This window comes from Moschus berezovskii, chromosome 20 (assembly GCF_049115385.1).
Source record: "Moschus berezovskii isolate FMDL1 chromosome 20, NW_MosBer_1.0, whole genome shotgun sequence".
Classification (NCBI taxonomy): domain Eukaryota; kingdom Metazoa; phylum Chordata; class Mammalia; order Artiodactyla; family Moschidae; genus Moschus; species Moschus berezovskii.
The window spans coordinates 60,172,886-60,193,788 of record NC_142479.1 but is presented as its reverse complement, the minus strand read 5'-3'; the positions used below and the strand labels follow the sequence as shown (position 1 = coordinate 60,193,788).

At 48.9% G+C, this 20,903-nt stretch overlaps 1 protein-coding gene across 4 annotated transcripts in view; it reads left to right on the top strand.

Moving 5' to 3' along the window:
• PECAM1 (platelet and endothelial cell adhesion molecule 1) overlaps positions 1 to 20,903 on the top strand; it is a 63,684-nt gene that overhangs the window by 37,243 nt on the left and 5,538 nt on the right. For 3 of the 4 annotated variants that reach the window (XM_088829224.1, XM_055408215.2, XM_055408216.2), the window contains 4 exons: positions 610 to 663; positions 1,670 to 1,732; positions 7,939 to 7,995; positions 20,419 to 20,441. In XM_088829224.1, coding sequence (XP_088685350.1) covers positions 610 to 663; positions 1,670 to 1,732; positions 7,939 to 7,995; positions 20,419 to 20,441 — 197 coding nt within the window. The remainder of the gene's footprint in view (positions 1 to 609; positions 664 to 1,669; positions 1,733 to 7,938; positions 7,996 to 20,418; positions 20,442 to 20,903) is intronic. The other variant, XM_055408217.2, reaches the window with a different exon arrangement.

Below are 20,903 nucleotides of genomic sequence, written 5' to 3'. Positions count from 1 at the left end.
CAGGCAGATTCTTTACCACTGCATCACCTGGGAACCCCAGTAATCATGATAGCAATTAGTAAATACGTAATGACATGGAATGGAAAACCATGTGCTCTTCAGGGACAGTATTTATAGCATTCATAAGAATTCTTTCTGATAAAGAACAACTTGGTTAAAAAAAAAAAGAAAAAAATCAAAGAATTTTCCCCATGCCCAAGTGGCAGCCTGAGGTATTGCAGTATCTTTAAACCATGTTCTCATGAACCCAGTTCTCTAGATAGAAAAGGTTAGTTCACCAGTATCCTTCATGCTTCTTGTCACTGACTCATCCGTTCTAGAATTAACCTTAATTTCCTTTGAAAATGCTTCTAGTGAACAATTCTGAATTTTGAACCATTTATAAATAGACGTGGACATCACACCGATTTTAGAAAGACACCATACTGTGGGTTGGATCGGGCCCAGGGGCACTGGGAGGGTATTCAGAACCCAGATACACTGTGGCTGCCAACTACACTGAAGAATTTGGCTCGGACTTCTCTTATTAGTGGCACTGAGTTGTTTACAATTTAGGTAGAAAACTGGGAACTCCATGGTCTCTCACAATGATTGCTGTTTTTCAACTAGGTTACAATGAAGATGTTGGAAACCATGCAATGAAGCCATTAAATGAAAATAAAGGTAATTATCTAATTTTTTAAACATTAGAAATTTTGCTTTTATGTAAAAAATGCCTAGGAAAAGAACTAAAGCTGTTAAGACCGCATGGCTGTTTCCTCACCTCTTTTAAATGGAGATGGCTCTTGGTTTTTCCAAAGACACTGTCTAGTGTCTGTTGTTCTTTGTCTTAAAAGTAAGCAGCTGTGCTATTTTATTTTTTAATGTGTATTTTTCATTTTTATTAGACATTTAGTAGATACAAAATAATGTTTATAACATGTATAAAATATAAACAATAGCAATTCAATAAATACCTACCCATTATCCTTAAAGGAAAAAAAAAAAGAACATTTCTATTATGTGTATTTCTCCCCACCGCAGCCTCTTAACACGTGTTTTTTGCCAGCTTTACTGAGATATACTTGTCATATAACATTGTATAAATTAAAGTGTACAATGTGATGATTTGCAATGACTCTATATTGGAAAAAACACCTGTGCCTCTGCTATTCAAGAGAGGGGAGAGCTTCCTGACTTGTTTAGTAGCCCATCTGAAATCGGGAAGTTCCATTTTGGGTGTAACTTGATTTCCTGTGTGTATGCCTCACACTCTTCAAGCACTTTGAGGCTGGGGGTCCCGTTCCTTATTTCCTGAGATCCTCACCATCTTGGAGAAAGCTTCTGTGCCTGTGGTCAAGGAGAGGGCTTCTAGAGGTAACTGCTGTAACCCATACTGACTGCATTCTGTATCTACTTTGCAAGTCCGCCCACTGTGGTAACAGTGGAACCTAACCCGGAGGATTCTTCCACATCCTGGGAGCATAGGCTTCCTCACTACCTCACTCAGCCTGAGTGTTCTCACCCACGTAGAGTGGCATTAACCCTGTGTCTGGTTTCCCTGTTAAAAAATACCTATTAATTTGATCATATGAGTAGAAACCTCTAATGTGGTCTGAGTTCCCGCCCCACCACCCCTGACCCAAGGAGACCCTGTCTAACCACAGGCTGCTGTGATTCTTTTGAGCAGAGCCTCTGACCTTGGACGTGGAGTACACGGAAGTGGAAGTGACCTCCCCTGAGCCTCACCGAGGTAACGCCATCCCTTGAGGGATCCCTCATATTTTGCTTTCTGTTTGGGTGTAGACTCTGGACTGGACTGGACTGGACTGTGCTGTGGCCCCGGGACAAGAGTCCAGTCACCCTCGTCACTCAGGAGGGAGGTGGCAAGCAGACAGGTGGGCTGAACATGCCCGAGGCAGGAGCTGTGACCCCCGTCCAGGCTTGGAGATGTACAATTGCATTATTATTTACCATACTGCTAAAGATGGGTGTGTTTTATCGAGCAGTTACTAGGTGCTAAGACATGGGTGTGTCGAGAGATTGTTTGTAGGCTGCCTCACCCCTGGGCTTTTGGGTGTTCTTCTAGAGGGAGCCCCCTTGCCCCAGTCTAGCACCTTCCTTAAAAAAAAAAACTGCTTACAGACTGAGCTTGTGTAAATGAAATGCCTCTTTGAAGGAGTAAGCAAGGGCTTGGCTATTTAAGGGACAAAGGCTTTTGAAAGCAGACTCTCTCCATGGAAACAGTGGCACCAGCATTGTGTGTGTGTGCGCCTGCTCAGTCGTGTCTGACTCTTTGCAACCTTCTGTACTGTAGCCCGCCAGGCTGCTCTGTCCACGGGGTTCTCCAGGCAAGAATACTAGAGTGGGTTGCCATTTCCTCCTCCAGTGGATCTTCCCAACCCAAGGATCGAACCCGCATGTCCTGTGTCTCCTGCATTGGCAGGTGGATTCTTTTACCACTGAACCACCTGGACTTCGGGTTTTGTTTTTCTGTGTGTGGTTCTCCTGGGCAGGCTGGTTTGGAGGACCAGCCCCTGGCTCTGGTCCTGCACTGGAGAGACTGACTCAGGGTGAGTTAAGTCCACAGCAGTGCTAGAACATCAATCTCAGTTGCTTCTGGCACCACAAAAAGACATGCATATCCATCTAAGCCTCCTCAGCTCCCCCAGAGGCTGCCACACCAAGGAAGCAGCCATCCAGCCTTCCTGCCCTGCTGGGAAGCTCAGTAGGACTGTTGCCAAGCACCCCGCTTCCTGCTGAGGCTGAGGCCAAACCGTGTTCACTCAGCCTGGCACACCCGGGGCTGCCTTGCAGACCACGCCCCTGTTGCCTCAGCCAGAGCCACACGGTGAGGGCATTCTCCGGCTCCATCATCTGGAAGGAGTTTGGGGGTCCTTCCTTCCTCCTCTGCTTAGCTCAGTTCCAGGTACCGTGTCTGCAGATGTGGGTGTGGAACCTTCCAGGCAGGGCCGTCTCCTGGGACTCGGTGCTGCCCCCACAGAGCCACGGTGCCTATAAGTCTCAGTCAGTCTGGCCCCTGGAGTTGATACTGCCCATCTGCTGGCCGGCACAGGGCGTCCCAGTTCTATATCTAGGCTGGATGGGGGTAGAGGTGGGGGCCATGGCCGGCCTGAAGTTCTCTCCCTCTTATTGTTTCATGGTAAAGTGATTTGCTTGTTGCGTTAACAAATTAAGGGCCTGTGATGGAGCAGCCCCAGCACAAACAGTGAGGATGACATATGTGGTTCCCCCTCTCATGGAGGTGTAGCCTCTGAGGGAGTCGGGGAAACAAGGAACTGATGAGCAGATGGTATCGGGTTAGAGTCAGAGCTTGCGGGAAGAGTGGGGAGTGAAGAGAAGGCCTGCAAGGTGGTGCCTCTTCTGGGTGGTGGCCTTTGAGCTGGGGCCTGAAGGGCACAGAGAAGGTGGCCCCGCCAAGAGGAAGGAGGGCTAGGAAGACTAGGAGATGTGCAGGGCAGTGGGAGGTGGCCTTGAGCTTGGCTCATTTAGAGATCTGAAAGAAGACCTTAAAGGATCCTTAAACGACATTTTCAGATCCTTAAATGTCTGCAGAGCGAGTGAGAGAGAGCCAAGGCAGATGCAGCTGGAAGGACCGGGTGGGGCCACCAAAGTTCTCTTTCTATTCTAGTCCACCGAGACCGGACTGGGGGCCTTTGGAAGCCTTTAAGCAGCCAACTTCCTCCTTTAAAAGTGATTCTGTCATCCTTAGGGCTGGTATGGAGGGTGGATTAAAGGGAACAAAAACCGAAGCCAGGCGAGAGGAAACAGGGATGGAGCCAAACTGCTGGCAACGGATAGATTCTGGCTATATGTTAGAGTCAGACCATAGCCCTGGACGAGACCTTCATGGCCAGGATGAGGGAGACAGAATTTCTACATGTTTCTTGACTGAACAACCATGTGGATGTTCATGATGCCTGTGATTGGGAGCACAGGCTCAGGGGGAGCCTGGTTCAATCGGGTTAAAAGTGAGAGCCTGAGAGGGCTCGGCACAGGGCTCTGCGACTCAGAGCCGAGTCTGGGTGGGTTGTGGCCGGTGGGACTTTAGGGAGGCTCCTCGCCAGCCTTCCCGGGTCTGGCCTGAGGTCCTCCATCCCTGTGCCTCGTGGGCTTCATCCCATGAGTAAACAGCTCACTTCCTCCTAAGGGGGCTTCAGGCTTGGAAGGAAAAGGGAACCACAACAAGAGGTCAGGGCTGCATGTGCCTGGAAAAGCCTGCTGCCCTCCATGCCCCACCAAGCGCTCAAGCAGACAGTGATTACCCTGGGCGCTGGCCTTGAAGAGCTCTTTTTTTTTTTTTTTTAATATTTATTTATTTATCTGGCTGCTCCAGGTCTTAGCTGCAGCCTGCAGGAGCACGCAGGACCTTTAGTTGTGGCATGCGAACTCTTAGTGCGGCATGTGGGATCTAGTTCCCTGACCAGGGATCGAACTTGGGCTCCCTGCACTGGGAGCTCGGAGGCTTAGCCGCTGGACCACCAGGGAAGTCTCTGACCCCTCGAGGTTCTCATACTGGTCCCAGAGGGCCAGGCCTCACCCCTACCCTGTGACGGCTGGGCCAGAGCGAGGTGGAGTTGGTGAGGCCTGCACACAAGGCCTCGAAGGCTCTGGGTTGAAGGAAACCGGAGCAGGAAGAAGGAAACAGGGCTTTGTCCTCAGAAATGCGTCTGCTTTCCATTCCTTGGGGAGGCTTTCCATGCTGGCAGCATCTGGTTTTCTTGCTTGCAGGTAGGGAGGGAGGGGTTGAACGGACAAGAGGATCCCCGGGATGGGATGAAGCAGCAGTGCTTTCGTGCCCAGCCATGCAGCTGCGGGGTTGGAACCCCCGGGGGACTTTCCCCAGTTTGCACAAGGGTGCTGAGTGGGTTGCGGGGGCCTCGGCAGACCGGGGTGAAAATAAGAAGTCTCTAAAAGACTCCAGTTGTTTTCTGGACCCAGCCTCCTTGACAGCTAAGGGACACTGGGGGAGTCTGGCCCAGGATGGTATCTGCCTGCTATCTCTGTGGGTGGGGAGTGGGGTGTTACTAGGCAGGGAGAAGACCGTGGGTTCAAGGCCACTGGTAGACTTGACCTGGTCTTAGCCAACCCAGTTCCCTATTGTCCAGGCCTCCCTCCTCTACAGACGGGATGGAGGAAGGAAAGGGGACCAGTCCAGCTCCAACCGTGGCTGGCGGCTGCCCAAGTGGTCACTCGCAGGTGGAGGAGGGGTGGGAAGGAACTCGTTAAATCCTGGTTTGCTGCCTGTTTGCTGTGAGACCAATTACTGGGAAAACCCCGTGACGTTGAAGCCATCTCTTTCTCTGTTGAACAGAGAAAAACAGAAGCCCAAACAAAGCCCCTCCGGAAACATCCCTGACAGCAGAGACAAACAGCCTGTTGGCCTGGTTTAGTCATTAGCGGGCAGCTGCTGCCTCGGAGCAGCAGGAGGAGGCGGGGAGCTCTCAGTGAGCTGCAAACTTCGTCTGCATGCCCAGGGGAGCCAGGAGGGCGGGGGTGGGGAGGTACCACTGGGGCAGCTGCAACTCTGACAGCTCAACCAGGGCTCCCTGTGCCCTGGCTGATGCACAGTGATGGGATGAAAGGGAGCCAAGTGCAGCTTCTTGGATCCAGAGGGTGTCAGAGCATCCCCAAGGTGACCAGAGGTCCCTTGGGAGCCCCTTATGTGCCTGGGGATGGTGGAGTCCCCAAGAGCGTCCAGGCTCCCAGGCTTGGCTGCCGAGTCCCTTCCCTCCCTCTATTGGTCCCGCTGTGGGGGAGTGCACACAGTTGCACGGGTGCACCTGCACAGTGTTCCAGAGTCTCTATCACAGCACTGCTTGCACTCCACCTGCCCCAGAGCCTGGAGTTCCGAAAGCTGGAGCCAGGTCCCCATCCACCTTTTCTTCTTCCACGGTGCCTGGCACACAGTTGGTGTCAGGCCCGTGTTGAATGAGTGGTGTGTCCAGGCCTGACACTGAGTGGAGAGTCCCTCAGGGATGGGGTAGACCACCCCCCGCCGGCGCCCTGGCAGACATGGGGATCACTGCAGTTCCCCTCTACACCCCCAGCTCTGGTGCCACGGAGAGAGAGTGGAGAGTGGTGTGGGCATTTCTGCCGTCCTGTTGGAGAAAGATGGGTGTCCCGGTGGGGGGCTGCCTTGTAGCTCAGCCACTCTGCTGTTGGTGCCCTGGGGGAGTCACTGTGATGCCTTCTGCAAGGTCCTGACACCCCGAGTGCCCCAAGTTCAGCAGCTGAAGTGAACTGCCTCCCAAGCTTTCTCCTGGCATTCAGGTCATGACCTAGGAACCACCACCATTTACTGTGTAGTGAATGATGGTGATTTTCATCCTAAGACCTAAAACTTCAATGATCAGGCTGATCATGGAAAACCTTCCGGAAGGTCTAAGACAGAGACCCCTGCAGGGAGACTGACTGTTGTCTTCACTATCCCATTAAACCGTATAGATGCCTCCAGGTAGATGTGAGAGGTCTGGAATCTGGAGGAGCATAAGACCCAAGACGCTGCCCTAGAGGAGCAGGGGGTCTGCCAGGGGAGACAGTTGTGGAGACAAGTAGTGTCAGTGTCATGGGCAAGTGTCCCCAGAGTGCTGTGGGAGCCCATGAAACTGCCCAGGGCCCAGGGAAGAGGGGCGTATGTAAGGGAGGATGTAGGCATGTGAGGGTGTGTGCACCCAAGTGTAGAAGCACAGCTTGTCCTGGGGCTTGGAGGAAGAGGAGGAATGGGCCAAAACCAAAGGTCCTTGCAGTCAGTGGAGGAGTGCAGGCAGGGTCAGGGCATGCGAGAGGGGAGTCTGGTGAGTTGAGGGTATACTGGTGTAGTCAGAATCAATGTATGTGCCCTAGCCATCTGCCTCTGAGGAAGGCGACGTCCAGGTGGCACTGCCCATGGTGGTAGGAAGCGTCACCCAGTCTGGGGTTCCGTTTCCTGATCTGTAGAGGGGGAATCCTGGCCACAGAGCACCAGGCGTTTTTCTACAAAAAGGCCTCCTGGTCCTTTGTGCAAATGAGAGGGAAGTGGCAGGTTCCATCCTGAGGGTGTGAGTGTGTGTACAATGCATGTAGATACACGGTGAGTGTGTGCCCATGTGTGTATACACAACCTGTGCAAGTACATCAATTTAAACAGATGGCCGTACTGGGAGTTCTTTGTCTCCCAAACCCTTGAGTCTCCTCTGGGTGTAATCTACACCTCAAGTTGGTTATCTTGTCTGCTGTTCAGGAAGAATCCAGACCAGAGGATCTCAACCCTATCTGCATATTAGAACCCCTTAGGAAGCTCTTCCCTGGAGGAGGGCATGGCAACCCACTCCAGTATTCTTGTCTGGAGAATCCAGTGGACAGAGGAGCCTGGTAGGCTACAGTCCATGGGGTTGCAAAGAGTCAGACACAATTGAAACAACTGAGCTCACACAGGAAGCTCTTAAAAGACCAATGCCAGGGCCCACCCTGGACCGTCTCAATCAGAATCTGCATTGAGGCCAAGATTTTCGGCATTTGAAATCAACCAGCTCAGCTGTCTACTATTGTAAGCGGGTCTCTGCTGATCCTTAGAGTGTCAGTGATGCCCAGGCTCTAACCCAGACTTTCCCAAGGGTGACTGGAAGACCCTATCCCAGCCTCCTGCAGAGAAGGAGGGAAGGGGCCGTAGAGCTGAAGACTCCAGGTCTGCATGGGGGGCACCTCTACCCACACCCCCAGGGTCCAGGGTCCCACAGTGGCCTGTCGGTCTCGTACTTCCAGGCTGGGAGACCAGGATCTTCCAGGAAGTGGCCTGGGCTCAGTGGTTACAAGGACGCCAGGGGCCCCTGCAGACAGCACTCATGGGGCGGGCCATGGGGTAGACCGTAGATTACCTCCTTGCTTGGGGTACCCCAACTTTCTCCTGCTTCAGCAGTGGCTGACCTGGCTGCTGACCTGTGCTTGACCCCTTTCCAGGTCTGGGAACAAAGGGCTCGGAGACGGTGTACAGTGAAATACGGAAAGCTGATCCTGGTGAGTGAGAGTCCCCCACACCCCCAGGCTGAGTCGAGGGGAGGGCACTTCCTATAATATCATCCATGGGATCTCGGGTGTGGACTGGGGAAAGAAGGTACAGAGGCGGCCAAAGAGAGTGCAGAGCTGGACTGGAGCTGTCGACGGTCTCTCCCCACCACCCTGAAAAGGTGGCCATGTGTACTATTTACGGAGTTGATGCACACTTACTGAGGGCGGGCTGCACGCCAGGCAAACAGAACCTCACTCGCTCACACCCAGCTAAGGGTCAGGTGGACTGCAGCGTGTCCTGGAGCCACTGTATGCTCACGAGGTGCCCAACAGCGTTCCGGGCACTGACCCAGACAGGAGCAGCGCAGTCCTACCTGCCTCTTCTCAGGGGCCTCGCCCGCTCCGCACACAGGCCCTGGTGCACCAGTTCCTGGGGACCTTAGGCAAAATCAGACCCTTGCTTGGAAGATATTCAGTAGCTCCATCCTTTCTGTGAGCACGTTGACTCTGGGCGAGGGAGGGGGTAGGGATTCACTTCCTCTTCCTGTGATTTCTGCCCACACCCCACCTCATTCCTTGCCTTCACTGCTTCCTCTCAGAGAGCTTTCCCCAGGGCTGGGCAGACAAGGAACTTCGGCCATGCCTAACAATCTCATTTTTGTGTAATTACTCTGGTTCATTCTCATGAAATGAAATCCACAGAGAACCACTTTTATTTATTTAATTAAATTTTTTTGTTGGAGTAGAGTTGATATACAATGTTGTGTTAGCTTCAGGTGTGTAGCAAAGTGATCAGTGATACACACACATACATCCACTCATTTTAGATGCTTTTCCTATATAGGCTATTACGGAGTCTAGAATAGAGTTCCCTGTGCTATACAGGAGGTTCTTATTGTTGTTCAGTTGCTCAGTTTTGTCCAGCTCTGGGTCAGGAAGATCCCCTGGAGAAGGAAACGGTAACCCACTCCAATATTCTTGCCTGGAGAATCCCATGGACGGAGAAGCCTGGTAGGCTACAGTCCACGGGGTCGCAAAGAGTCGGACACGACTGAGCGATGGAACGGAACGGACTGTGGCACACCAGGCTTCCCTGTCCTTCACTATCTCCCAGAGTTTGCTCAAACTCACGTCCATTGAGTTGGTGATGCCATCCAACCATCTCATCCTCTGTCACCCCCTTCTCCTTCTGTTTCTTATTATCTATTTTATCCAAGTATGGTTGATTTACAATGTGTTAGTTTCAAGTGTACAGCAAACTAGAATCACTCCCAGCAATCTCATTTTTTGGTGTAATTATTCTATTTCATTCTCATGAAATGAAGTCTACCAAGAACCACTTTTATTTATTTTTATTTCTTCATTGAAATCTAGCTGATGGACAGTATTATGTTACATTCAGATTTACTATATAAAGGTTTGGCATTTTATTATTAAATGATCACCACCTAGTAACCATCTGCTCCCATACAAAGTTATTACAATATTATTGGTTACCTTCCTTGTGTGATATATCACATTGAGAATAAGTCACAACCCCAAAAGCACAAACATTCCGAGGGAGAACATTCACTGTGCAGATATCTTTCTCTGTAAAATAGACCTCTATTTAAGCGGATTCTTTGAAAAGGCATTATTCAAATAGGCTAGGAAACTTCAGTAAAACCTGGCTACACCAAGGGTGGCCCACAGACAGGAAGCAACGGTGGTCTCAGGCCCAACCCAGACCCACAGAATCAGAATCTGTACTCCCAACAAGGTCCCATGTATTTCTGATGCTGCTGATATTTGAAAAGCACTGTCTTACCTCAAGAGTCTACTTGTTATCTCAGCTAGGAATCGCCCCTTAATCAATCTTTTAAAATGTGATATTTTCATGATTAGATCAGAAACTCAGCCCCATGGGGAACCTGACACTGACCAAATAATTTTTGAAAACCATCTCCTGGGGGATTTTTAGCTTCAGTATCTCATATTTGCATTCTTAGTATTATTCAGAGCTAGCAAAACACAAATTCAGAAACAGGCTACCTCTGTTCTTCCGGTGTAACAGAAAGCTGAAATTCAGAGAAGGTTCAAGGTTGGTCCTGTCAGGTACTTGTACAAAAATGCCCTTTGCTTTCTTCATGGTCCCTGAGATGGTCTGCTTTCAGTTATTTCGGTTATGCAAAAACTCAACATTTATTAAGCGCTTACTGTTGGTGCTAAGTGGTCTATATGACATTACCTCTTTCAGTCCTCCACAATCAATCCTATTTTTCAGATAAGGATACGAGTCTTAGAGAGCTTAAAACAGTTCCCCGAGGTTAGTGCTTGTTCTGCAATAGCTCAGTTGGTAAAGAATTCTGCAATGCAGGAGACCCCGATTCGATTCCTGGGTCAGGAAGATCCGCTGGAGAAGGGATAGGCTACCCACTCCAGTATTCTTGGGCTTCCCTTGTGACTCAACTGGTAAAGAATCTGCCTGCAATGTGGGAGACCTGGGTTCAATCCCTGGGTTGGGAAGATCCCCTGGAGAAGGGAAAGGCTACTGATTCCAGTATTCTGGCCTGGAGAATTCCATGGACTATACAGTCCACTGGGTCACAAAGAGTTGGACACGACTGAGCAACTTTCACTTTCACTGAGAACTGGCCCACCCCAGAGCTGGATTCCACAGTCCTGATCACTAAATGAGTTCCTTTGGTTTTGAGGAAGGGCAGCTGGTGAAGGGTGGAGACTGCAGGGAACCCAGGCTAAAAGAGGCCTGGGCTCTCGGGTCACCTGAGGCCACTCAGGGAGTCCCCAGGCTGCTGGTGAAGGTCACACCCAGTGTGGATTCCCAAGGGCTAGTGTCTAGGGACCCTGCAGATTAGCCTGACAATTAACAAGAAAAAAGACGAGGGAAGCTCCTGGAAGGCTTGCCTCTGTTGATTCTTACTTCCCTCCTTCTCAAAATGACCCTATGCCAAAGCAGCTTATTTTAGGGTGACAAATTCTGATTTTCTACTCTGCTTTAGGGCAACTGTTCCAGTACATTTTTTCAGGGTCCCCAGGCTGGTTCTAGATGCCTGAGTTTTCAGTCCCCAGCTGTTGGAACCCTACTGCTCCCTGCTAGCTGGAACAGACCATAAGCTAGACCATAGAACGCAACCCAGTAGGGATGTGAGGTGGCGCAGGGCCCTGTTTTGCTGGCAGACATTTGAGCCCCCACCCTGGGGCTGCCGCATCACCAACTGTGCAACTCTGACCAAGATGCCTCAACTCTCTGAGACTCAGTTTCTTCAACTATTAAACAGAGAAGAGGTTAAATAAGAGAAGGGGGTGAGACAGCAGTCCAACTCTTTGCGACCCCATGGCCTGTAGCTCTCCAGGTTCCTCTGTCCATGGAATTCTCTAGGCAGGAATGCTGGAGTCGGTAGCTATTCCCTTCTCCAGGGGATCTTTCCAACCCAGGGATCGAGCCCAGGTCTCCCACATTAAAGACAGACTCTTTACCGTCTGAGCCACCAAGGGAAGCACATTCTTACCATGGTGAGCAGTCAATCCATTTTAGCTAAAAAATGCGTAAGGAAAACTAGAGCCATAGAGTTCAGTGCCCAGCCCAGCGCAAGATGAGAGCCAGCTCTGGACTCCCAGGCCGGGGCACTCCCATGGCACCCTCTGGGCCATCAGGGGTCAACTGGTACTTGGGTGTCTCTAGAGTCTGGTCTCTAACCTGGCAGCCAGCTCCTGTCAAACGGGTAGAGGGAGCCCTGGACCTTGTAGCCAAAATCACATTGCTGCTGCAAAAGCCAGTGTCTTGGAAACCAAGAGAGTTCCTCTTTTTGAGCACTTCCCACTTGTCTGCTGCCCAAAGGAGGAGGAGGCTGCGAGCCTTGGTTGATTCCTCTTCCCTTTTCTTTCTTTCTTTTCCTTTATCAGCTGCTCAAACCCATCACAGGGTTGATGGAGGCTCTGTTATTATTCCTGCTCTACAGATGGGGAGACGGGCCTAGAGGTGACATAGCTTGTTCTGGTCCGTGGCAGAGCAGGGATGGGGTGCAGGGAGCCTGGCTGCAGTGCGATGCCCTTCACAAACTTCATGTTCCCTCTCTGTGTTGCCAAACTAATTGGTTTCCACTGTCATCAGCCTGATTAGAGCATTCAACTCTGTGGCTCTTTACAAGTTAAGAGTAACAGCCTGGTGTGGTCTGGGTGACCCCAGGTGAGTCAGAGAGCCTCCCGGGACCTCGGTCACCTTCTCTGGAATGAGGGGCATGGGCTCGAAACTCGATGAGGGCTTCTCCAGGTGGGTTAAAATACAGGTAGTTTGGCACCACCCTTAATTCAGTAGGTTGGGAGTGGGCTGAGAACTTGCATTTCTAACAGATTCCCACATGCTGCTGCTGTCAGGCTGGGGATACACTTTTAGAACCATTTTCTAGATGTTCTGAGTTCTGCTCTGGTTCTCATTCGAAGGGGAAGAGTCTTTCTTCAGTTCAGTTCAGTCGCTCAGTCGTGTCCGACTCTGCAACCCCATGAACCACAGCACGCCAGGCCTCCCTGTCCATCACCAACTCCCGGAGTTCACTCACACTCATGTCCATCGAGTCGGTGATGCCATCCAGCCATCTCATTATCTGTTGTCCCCATCTCCTCCTACCCCCAATCCCTCCCAGCATCAGACTCTTTTCCAGTGAGTCAACTCGTCGCATGAGGTGGCCAAAGTATTGCAGTTTCAGCTTCAGCATCAGTCCTTCCAATGAACACCCAGGATTGATCTCCTTTAGAATGGACTGGTTGGATCTCCTTGCAGTCCAAGGGACTCTCAAGAGTCTTCTCCAGCACCACAGTTCAAAAGCATCGATTCTTCGGCGATCAGCTTTCTTCACAGTCCACCTCTCACATCCATACATGACCATGGGAAAAACCATAGCCTTGACTAGACGGACCTTGGTTGGCAAAGTAATGTCTCTGCTTTTTAATTTGCTATCTAGGTTGGTCATAACTTTCCTTCCAAGGAGTAAGCATCTTTTAATTTCCTGGCTGCAATCAGCATCCGCAGTGATTTTGGAGCCCAAAATAATAAAGTCTGACACTATTTCCACTGTTTCCCCATCTATTTCCCATGAAGTGATGGGACCAGATGCCATGATCTTCGTTTTCTGAATGTTGAGCTTCAAGCCAACCTTTTCACTCTCCTCTTTCACTTTCATCAAGAGGCCTTTGAGTTCCTCTTCACTTTCTGCCATAAGGGTGGTGTCATCTGCATATCTGAGATTATTGATATTTCTCCCGGCAATCTTGATTCCAGCTTGTGCTTCTTCCAGCCCAGTGTTCCTCATGATGTACTCTGCATAGAAGTTAAACAAGCAGGGTGACAATATACAACCTTGACGTACTCCTTTTCCTATTTGGAACCAGTCTGTTGTTCCATGTCCAGTTCTAACTGTTGCTTCCTGACCTGCATATAGGTTCCTCAAGAGGCAGGTCAGGTGGTCTGGTATTCCCATCTCTTCCAGAATTTTCCACAGTTTATTGTGATCCACACAGTCAAAGGCTTTGGCATAGTCAATGAAGCAGAAATAGATGTTATTCTGGAACTCTCTTGCTTTCTCCATGATCCAGCGGATGTTGGCAATTTGATCTCTGGTGCCTCTGCCTTTTCTAAAACCTGCTTGAACATCTGGAAGTTCACGGTTCACATATTGCTGAAGCTTGGCTTGGAGAATTTTGAGCATGACTTTACTAGCGTGTGAGATGAGTGCAATTGTGCGGTAGTTTGAGCATTCTTTGGCATTGCCTTTCTTTGGGATCAGAATGAAGACTGACCTTTTCCAGTCCTGTGGCCACTGCTGAGTTTTCCAAATTTGCTGGCATATTGAGTGCAGCACTTTCACAGCATCATCTTTCAGGATTTGAAATAGCTCAATTGGAATTCCATCACCTCCACTAGCTTTGTTCGTAGTGATGCTCTCTAAGGCCCACTTGACTTCACATTCCAGGATGTCTGGTTCCAGGTGAGTGATCATGCCATCATGATTATCTTCGTCGTGAAGATCTTTTCTGTACAGTTCTTCTGTGTATTCTTTAGTCCCCAGCAATCCTGGAGTGATTGTTCTGGACTGGCTGGTAGAGATAACCCAGAAACTGTGTGTGTGCTTGTACTCTAAGGGGAGGGTGTGACCCACAATAAAAATAAAAGGCCCCAGGGGAAGGAGGTCTCAGCGAGCAAGCTGAGTTCAGGGCGGGGCTTGTCTGACCTTTCCTTCCTAGTGTTTCATTCTTCCCCACCTTAGCTTCTCAGTTTCCCATCCTCTTCCAACACGCATCGCTTCAGGGCTGGCTATTTTGGGAAATGGCTCACAGGACGTGGTTCTGGCACTTAGACTCCCTTTTTCCCCTGAGTGATACAAAGGAAAACTGCTTGTCTAGATAAGCCAAAGGGCATCAGGCAGGCCTGGCCCCAAGGAGCAGCTCTAGGGTGGGGCTCTGGGTAGGACCAGGGCCCTGGAGAGGGTGTTGGAGGCTGTAGGCTGAGGAGTGTCTGGGGAGCTGATGGGCTGTGGGAGGCACAAGGTCTTTGTGATCTTGGCTTTAGGCTCTAAGCTCAGTTTTTGGTTTTTTTTTTTTTTTTTCACCTCAAATACATTTTATTTCTTAATTCTTGCTAAGTAATATCATATTTCCAAAATAGTTGTTTTTTTTTTTTTTACTTTACAATATTATATTGGTTGATTTTGCCATACATTGACATGAATCCGCCCCAGGTGTACATGTGTTCCCCTTCCTGAACCCCCCTCCCACCTCCCTCCTCCCCATATCCTCCCTCTGGGTCATCGCCGTGCACCAGCCCCGAGCATCCTGTATCATGCTTCGAACCTGGACTGGTGATTCGTTTCACATATGATAATATACATGCTTCAATGCCTTTCTCCCAAATCATCCCACCCTCACCCTCTCCCACAGAGTCCCAAAGACTGTTCTATACGCCTATGTCTCTTTTTTTTTTTTTTTAAGTTGGATATTAATATTTTTATTCAGAACATAGTCTGCTATACTGCATCACTGAATATCACATATTATTATTATTATTATTTTTGGTAATTAATTTATTTTTTATTGGAGGCAAATTATTTTACAATATTATATTGGTTGGTTTTGCCATACATTGACATGAATTCGCCCTGGGTTCACATAAGTTCCCCCTCCTGAACCCCCCTCCCATCTCCCTCCTCCCTTTATCCTCCCTCTGGGTCATCCCCGCACGCCAGCCCCGAGCATCCTATAACATGCATTGACCCTGAACTAGTGATTCGTTTCACATATGACAACATACGTGTTTCAATGCCATTCTCCAAAATCATCCCACCTTCACCCTCTCCCACAGAGTCCCAAAGACTGTTCTATACATCTGTGTCTCTTTTGCTGTCTCGTATACAGGGTTAAGGTTACCATCTTTCTAAATTCCATATATATGCTTTAGTATACTGTATTGTTTTTCTTTCTGGCTTACTTCACTCTGTATAATAGGCTCCAATTTCATCCACCTCATTAAAAATACATCGCACTTGCCATTGTAACCATTTTTAAGTGTGCATTTCAGTAACAGTGAGTACAATCACATTGTTATACAACCGTCACCACAATCCATCTCTAGGACTTTTTCATCTTTCGTAACTGATACTCCTTACCCACTAAACGGTAACTTCCCAGACCCTGCCCCCCACCCCTGGCAATGACCGTTCTCTTTCGGTCTCTGTGAGTTTGACCATGTTCAATTGTTTTAATCTGTCAAATCAGGGGATTGAATGAATGATCTTAAGTGGCCTTACAATCATAACATTCAGAGTCTCAGTGTCCTGTGTTTGGAAGTAATGGTCATTTGTCTATGCCTTGGTCCCTCCCGACCCATGCCCTGGAACTTGTTGATGAGGGGTGGGGACTCAGTTGCTTCTGAGAGTCACCCCCGGGTCCCTTGGAGTCCACCCTAATCCTTTACCCGTCCTTGACTCCAAGTTTGCCCTTCAAATCTGAATTGAGTCCTGGGTCTCAGGAGCCATTATACTGTGTTGCTGCTGCTTTCGTGTTGGTCCAAGGCCAGCCTGGATGCTTCTCTGTTTGCCTAATGGAAAACGTGCTCAGTAGGAGCCCTGGGGTTTAATCTCAGCTCCGCCTCCGTCAGGTTATAGGACATTGCCCCACTCCTGATTCTTGTCACCAGTTAGTTTCCTTGTTTTGTTGTTGTTGTTGAGTTGCTAAGTCCTGTTCAACTCTTTGCAGCCCCATGGACTGTAGCCCACCAGGCTCTTCTGTCCATGGGATTTCCTAGGCAAGAATACTGGAATGGGTTGCCATTTCCTTTTCCAGGGGATCTTCCCAACCCAGGTCTCCAGTGTCGGCAGGCGGATTCTTTACCACTGAGCCACCAGAGAAGCCCAGTTTTCTCATTAATTCTCAATAAAATGCCCTTGGCCTCAGTGGAGTGGCTGCAAGGTGAACACCTCAGTGTGTCTCAGGAATGCGCATGGCCTTTGAGTGGATAAGGGCTGTGGTGGGAGGAGGAAAATAAAATGAGGAGGGAGGAGGCAACTCTTCCAGCTCATTACCTCCCACTGAGTCTTGACCACAGTCTTGCACATCTGCTGTTCTGTTGCTTTTCTGACAGTTGAAAATTCATTGAAAAATTCAAATTAATTATTAATATGTTGCTAACAGTGACTCAAGCACAAATGGCATTGTGTTTCTTCTTACTCTTAACTATTCCAACACCTGAAATATTCATTTTTAGGAGATAGTGAAGGACAGGGAAGCCTGGCATGCTGCAGTCCATGGGGTTGCAAAGAGTCAGACACCAACCACTTTGCAAACTGAACAACAAAGTACTAATTATAGTCACATAACTAGAAAAATTTGATATTAAAGCTTATTTTTCCATTGGAGTTACTTTGGTTTTTATTTTTTTACACATATATATGTATCTATTCTTGTTCAAATTCGTTTCCCACTTAGGTTGTTACATAATATTGAGCAGAGTTCCCTGTGCACCTCTATTGGGTTGGCCAAAAAGTTCATTCGGGTTTGCCATGCCAGCTTACAGACTAACCCGAATGAACTTTTTGGCCAAGTTACTGACACACAGCTGAGCTAACGTCTTCCTGTCCCAGCAATTAACTCTTCATCCCAGGCAAGGAAATCTCTCCACCTTTGAGCTGCTTCACTTTCCAGCCATTAGATCATCCTTTGCCACATGTTCTCTGCCTATTAGGGAGGGGAGGAGAGGGTTTCTCAAAACTGAGAAGACTTTATCAGAAAGAGACCAAGTTGAAGTCAGCCTCTTGGGAGAAAAACAGAACCAGCCCCGAGGACACAGCGGGAATCAATGGGTGGAGAAGGAGATCTTGTCTCTCAATAAACTTCAGCTTTCTCGGAGTGGAGAAAATGCTGATAATTGCCTCATAATTTAGATCTGCAAGCTTAGCACTTTAGGTCTTGCAAGTTCTTATTTCCTTTCCACTTATTTTGCCTGAGATTAGGATTTGTCAGCAACGCATGCTAAGTCCCTTCAGTTGTGTCCGACTCTTTGTGACCCCATGGCCCGTAGTCCACCAGGCTCCTCTGTCCATGGGATTCTCCAGACAAGAATATTGGAGTGCGTTGCCATGGCTTAGTCATCAGCTCCACTCAGCCTGGTTGAGCCTTGTGTGAACTGGAATTCCTGGCTAGCCCAGGAAGTTTGTACCTTCACTCTGATTCAGCACTTGATGGTTTCAAAGGGCTCCAGCTTATCCTGAAAATACTTTATAAAATGGTTTACAGTTCATCCAAAGCATGACTTATTAACATATACTTACCTCAGTTTTAAAGACAGGAGCATAAAGTGGTTTCTCATAATTAATTAACAGTGCAGTCAGTTCTTCCCTATGAGAGAACTCAGTTCTAGGATAAGATTTGCAGTTTAGAGCAGTGGTTCTCAACGCAATATACCTTTGGCAGTGTCTGGAGACATTTTTGGTTGTCATAATTTGGCAAGGGGTGGGGAAAGGGGTTGCTCCTGCAACTAATGGGCGGAGGCCAGGGATACTGGTAAACATCTTATAACACACAGGACAAGCCCCATGACAAAGAATTATCCAGCCCAGGATATCAGTAGTGCCAGCATTAAGAAATTCTGATTTAAAGGAATTTCCTGTGACTCCCCCAAGACAGGAGCTGGTTTTCCTCCCTAGAAGCCATGTGTCCCCCCTTGGAGGCGTCCTGGGCACCTCCTACCTGATGACTTGTGGTTCTAGGGAGAGATTCCAAGTCCTGCTCCAGACACTAACCTCTGTCTTTTGGGCCTGGCAGGGCCCATCTCCTTCACTCAGCCTCCCTCTTCTACTTTCTCTTTGTCTGGAATTCAGACTTCCAGGCTTCTTCTTAAGGGAGCAGAACTCCAGTAGACCAGGGAGGGGCTGATCCTAGAGAGTCATGATCAGAGGAGGGCCCTGTGCCATGTCCTCTCTGGGAGGGAGGAAAAAGTGCTTGAGGGCCTGTGCCCCCTCCCCACACCCATCTTGAGAGGCCCAGAGCAAATTAGGCCCGTGGGCACTGCTAGCCCGCCCCCAGGGTGCCTCTGCTACTTCAAGGAGATAAAAGTTACTCCACTAAAAAAAAAAAGGACACTACCCACCAGATTCTAGTACCAAAAACAAGTGTGTGTAGCTTGGTGCTCCATCAGTATTATCAGTATAATCAGTGTTATTATAATACATTATCAAATATATTACATTTGAATGTTGGTATTCCGAGTCTGTATTGCATTAGGAAATGTAGCCTGAGGCTCTCGCCCTCATGGGTCTGATTCCAGAAGTCTTGGGGCTCTGAAGGAGCGGGAAGCATGGGGTCCTTTGGGTCCTCCAGGTCAGGTTTGGGCTGGGGGTGGGGTGCTGCCCGTGGCCTCACTCAATGTGTGGAAGTTTACACAATGGCTTGACTTGTTGGTTGGGCTGATTCATCCATTTGGCCCTTGACGCCTGCCTCTGGCCTAGCCAGGACAGAAGGGGGCCCCTTAGGAACTCCTGGCCCTGTTCCCTCTAGAAGAGACACACAATGGAGCTGTGATAAGACAGGGTCTGGGGGGGAGTGGACTGGTGGAAACAGGATATTTTTAAATTCAAGAAAGAAACAGAAGTTTGTGACTCCTGTTGTGACAGTTGGGCCCTGGGACAGCCAAGATTCAGAAGAGGCTTGAACTTGGGGGGCGGCGGAGGGGACTGGGCAGAAACCGAGGTCCCTAGGATTGCCTCTCAAGGAAGAATGAAGATTTGGGGGTGAAGAGGAGGGAATGGCCTTCCACAACCTTCAAGAATAGCAACCACCCCCAAAACTCTCATTTCCTCCTGGGCCTTCCCCAGGATTCCATGTCTTCAGAGCTAGGGCCATAGTGGGCTATTTGGGGTATCAGCCACAACAGGTAGGCCACCCTCCCCTTCAGAAACTCTGCTGTTCGTGGAGTCTGGTCCTGTTCAAGGGCCAATCACAGCCCTCTGTTGCCTCTTGTAGTAAAAACCATCTCTAAGTAATTCAGGTGGTCACTCACCTTGGATGCAAGATCTCCTGTTCCCTTGGGCCTTTCTCACCCTCCTTCTCATCTTCTGGACAAGTCTCGGCATGCCTCCCCAGCAAGAAGACCGTGTGATCGCCACATAGTTGGGACGATGCTCCCTTCCAGGGCAAGGTTGAACTCTATATGCCAAGGGTGTAGGCCTTGTTTATGCTTTCTGCTCCATGGATCCCACTCCTGGGAATAGACAAACTAGTGTGAACCATGGAAATAGCTTTATTCCCAAAGAGGATCCTGGTGGCATCATATAAAATAGCAAAAACTTGGAAAGAACCTAAATTTTTAAAAGTAAGGAACTGGTTTAGTAAACAACTGCATACTTGTGGAATAATGACTAAATAGCTGCTAACAATTATGTTTCTAAAATCACACCATGTGTAAAAGAGAGGCTCTAAAATGGCATAGACTAGATAATTATAACTCCCCCACCCCACCCCCAAAAAACACACAAAAAAACTCTACTCTTATTGAAAAATGACTGGAAGACATTTCAGTCAACCATGGAAGCAGAGAGAATTTTTACCTGCTTTCTACTTTTCTGTAATTTTCAGGTTTCTTTTTTCCCCTCTAAAATAGCATGTGCTATTAAGTTAAAAAAAAAAAAAACAACAACACTGTTTACAATGTCAAATGGGCTGCCAGGGACCTTATATGCTTGTCACATGGAGCCACAGGGTCCTGGGGAAGCTACCTGTGGGCAAAGGAGCCATAAACCTGTGTGAGGGCCTGGGGTCTCCTGCACGGCCACCCCGCCCCTGCTGTCTCTTTCCTTGATGTGCTCAGCCTCTGAGATGTTGGAGTGGGGAGCCTAGCTGCTCTTCGTGCTCTTCATACTGCTCACCTTTGCCTTATCCTTTGTTTTGCAGATTTCGTGGAAAGCAGATATTCTGTAAGTACACATTTCATATGCCTTATTTAAAAAAAGAAATAGTCCATTCAACAGTGAAATATTTCTAGGCTCACTCAGTTTTCTGCAGTCCCAGCAAAAACACCCCTGGACTAGCCTTGTCTGTTTTAACCCCAGAACCCTGGGCTCTTCTGCCCAGCCTGGTGCTCAGGCTATCAGGTTTTCTAGGCCTGTTGTGGTTTTGAAATTCTCTCCCACCATTTCCATCATTCCTTCACAGCCCACTTAGGACGTGAAAGCCCAGAAATTGCCCGCAGGATTGGAAATCTAGGGCACTCAGTTCTAGATGAGCAGAGTCCATATTCCCTCCGAGTCCAGGTCCTTGGAGGGTGGTGGGGGGTGGGATGGGCAGTGCAGATTCGGGAGGTGTAGTTACCCTCACATACCAGACCCTCTGCTGTGGGGGACATGGAAGGTCTTTGACCCAGTGAGGAAATCAGGGGG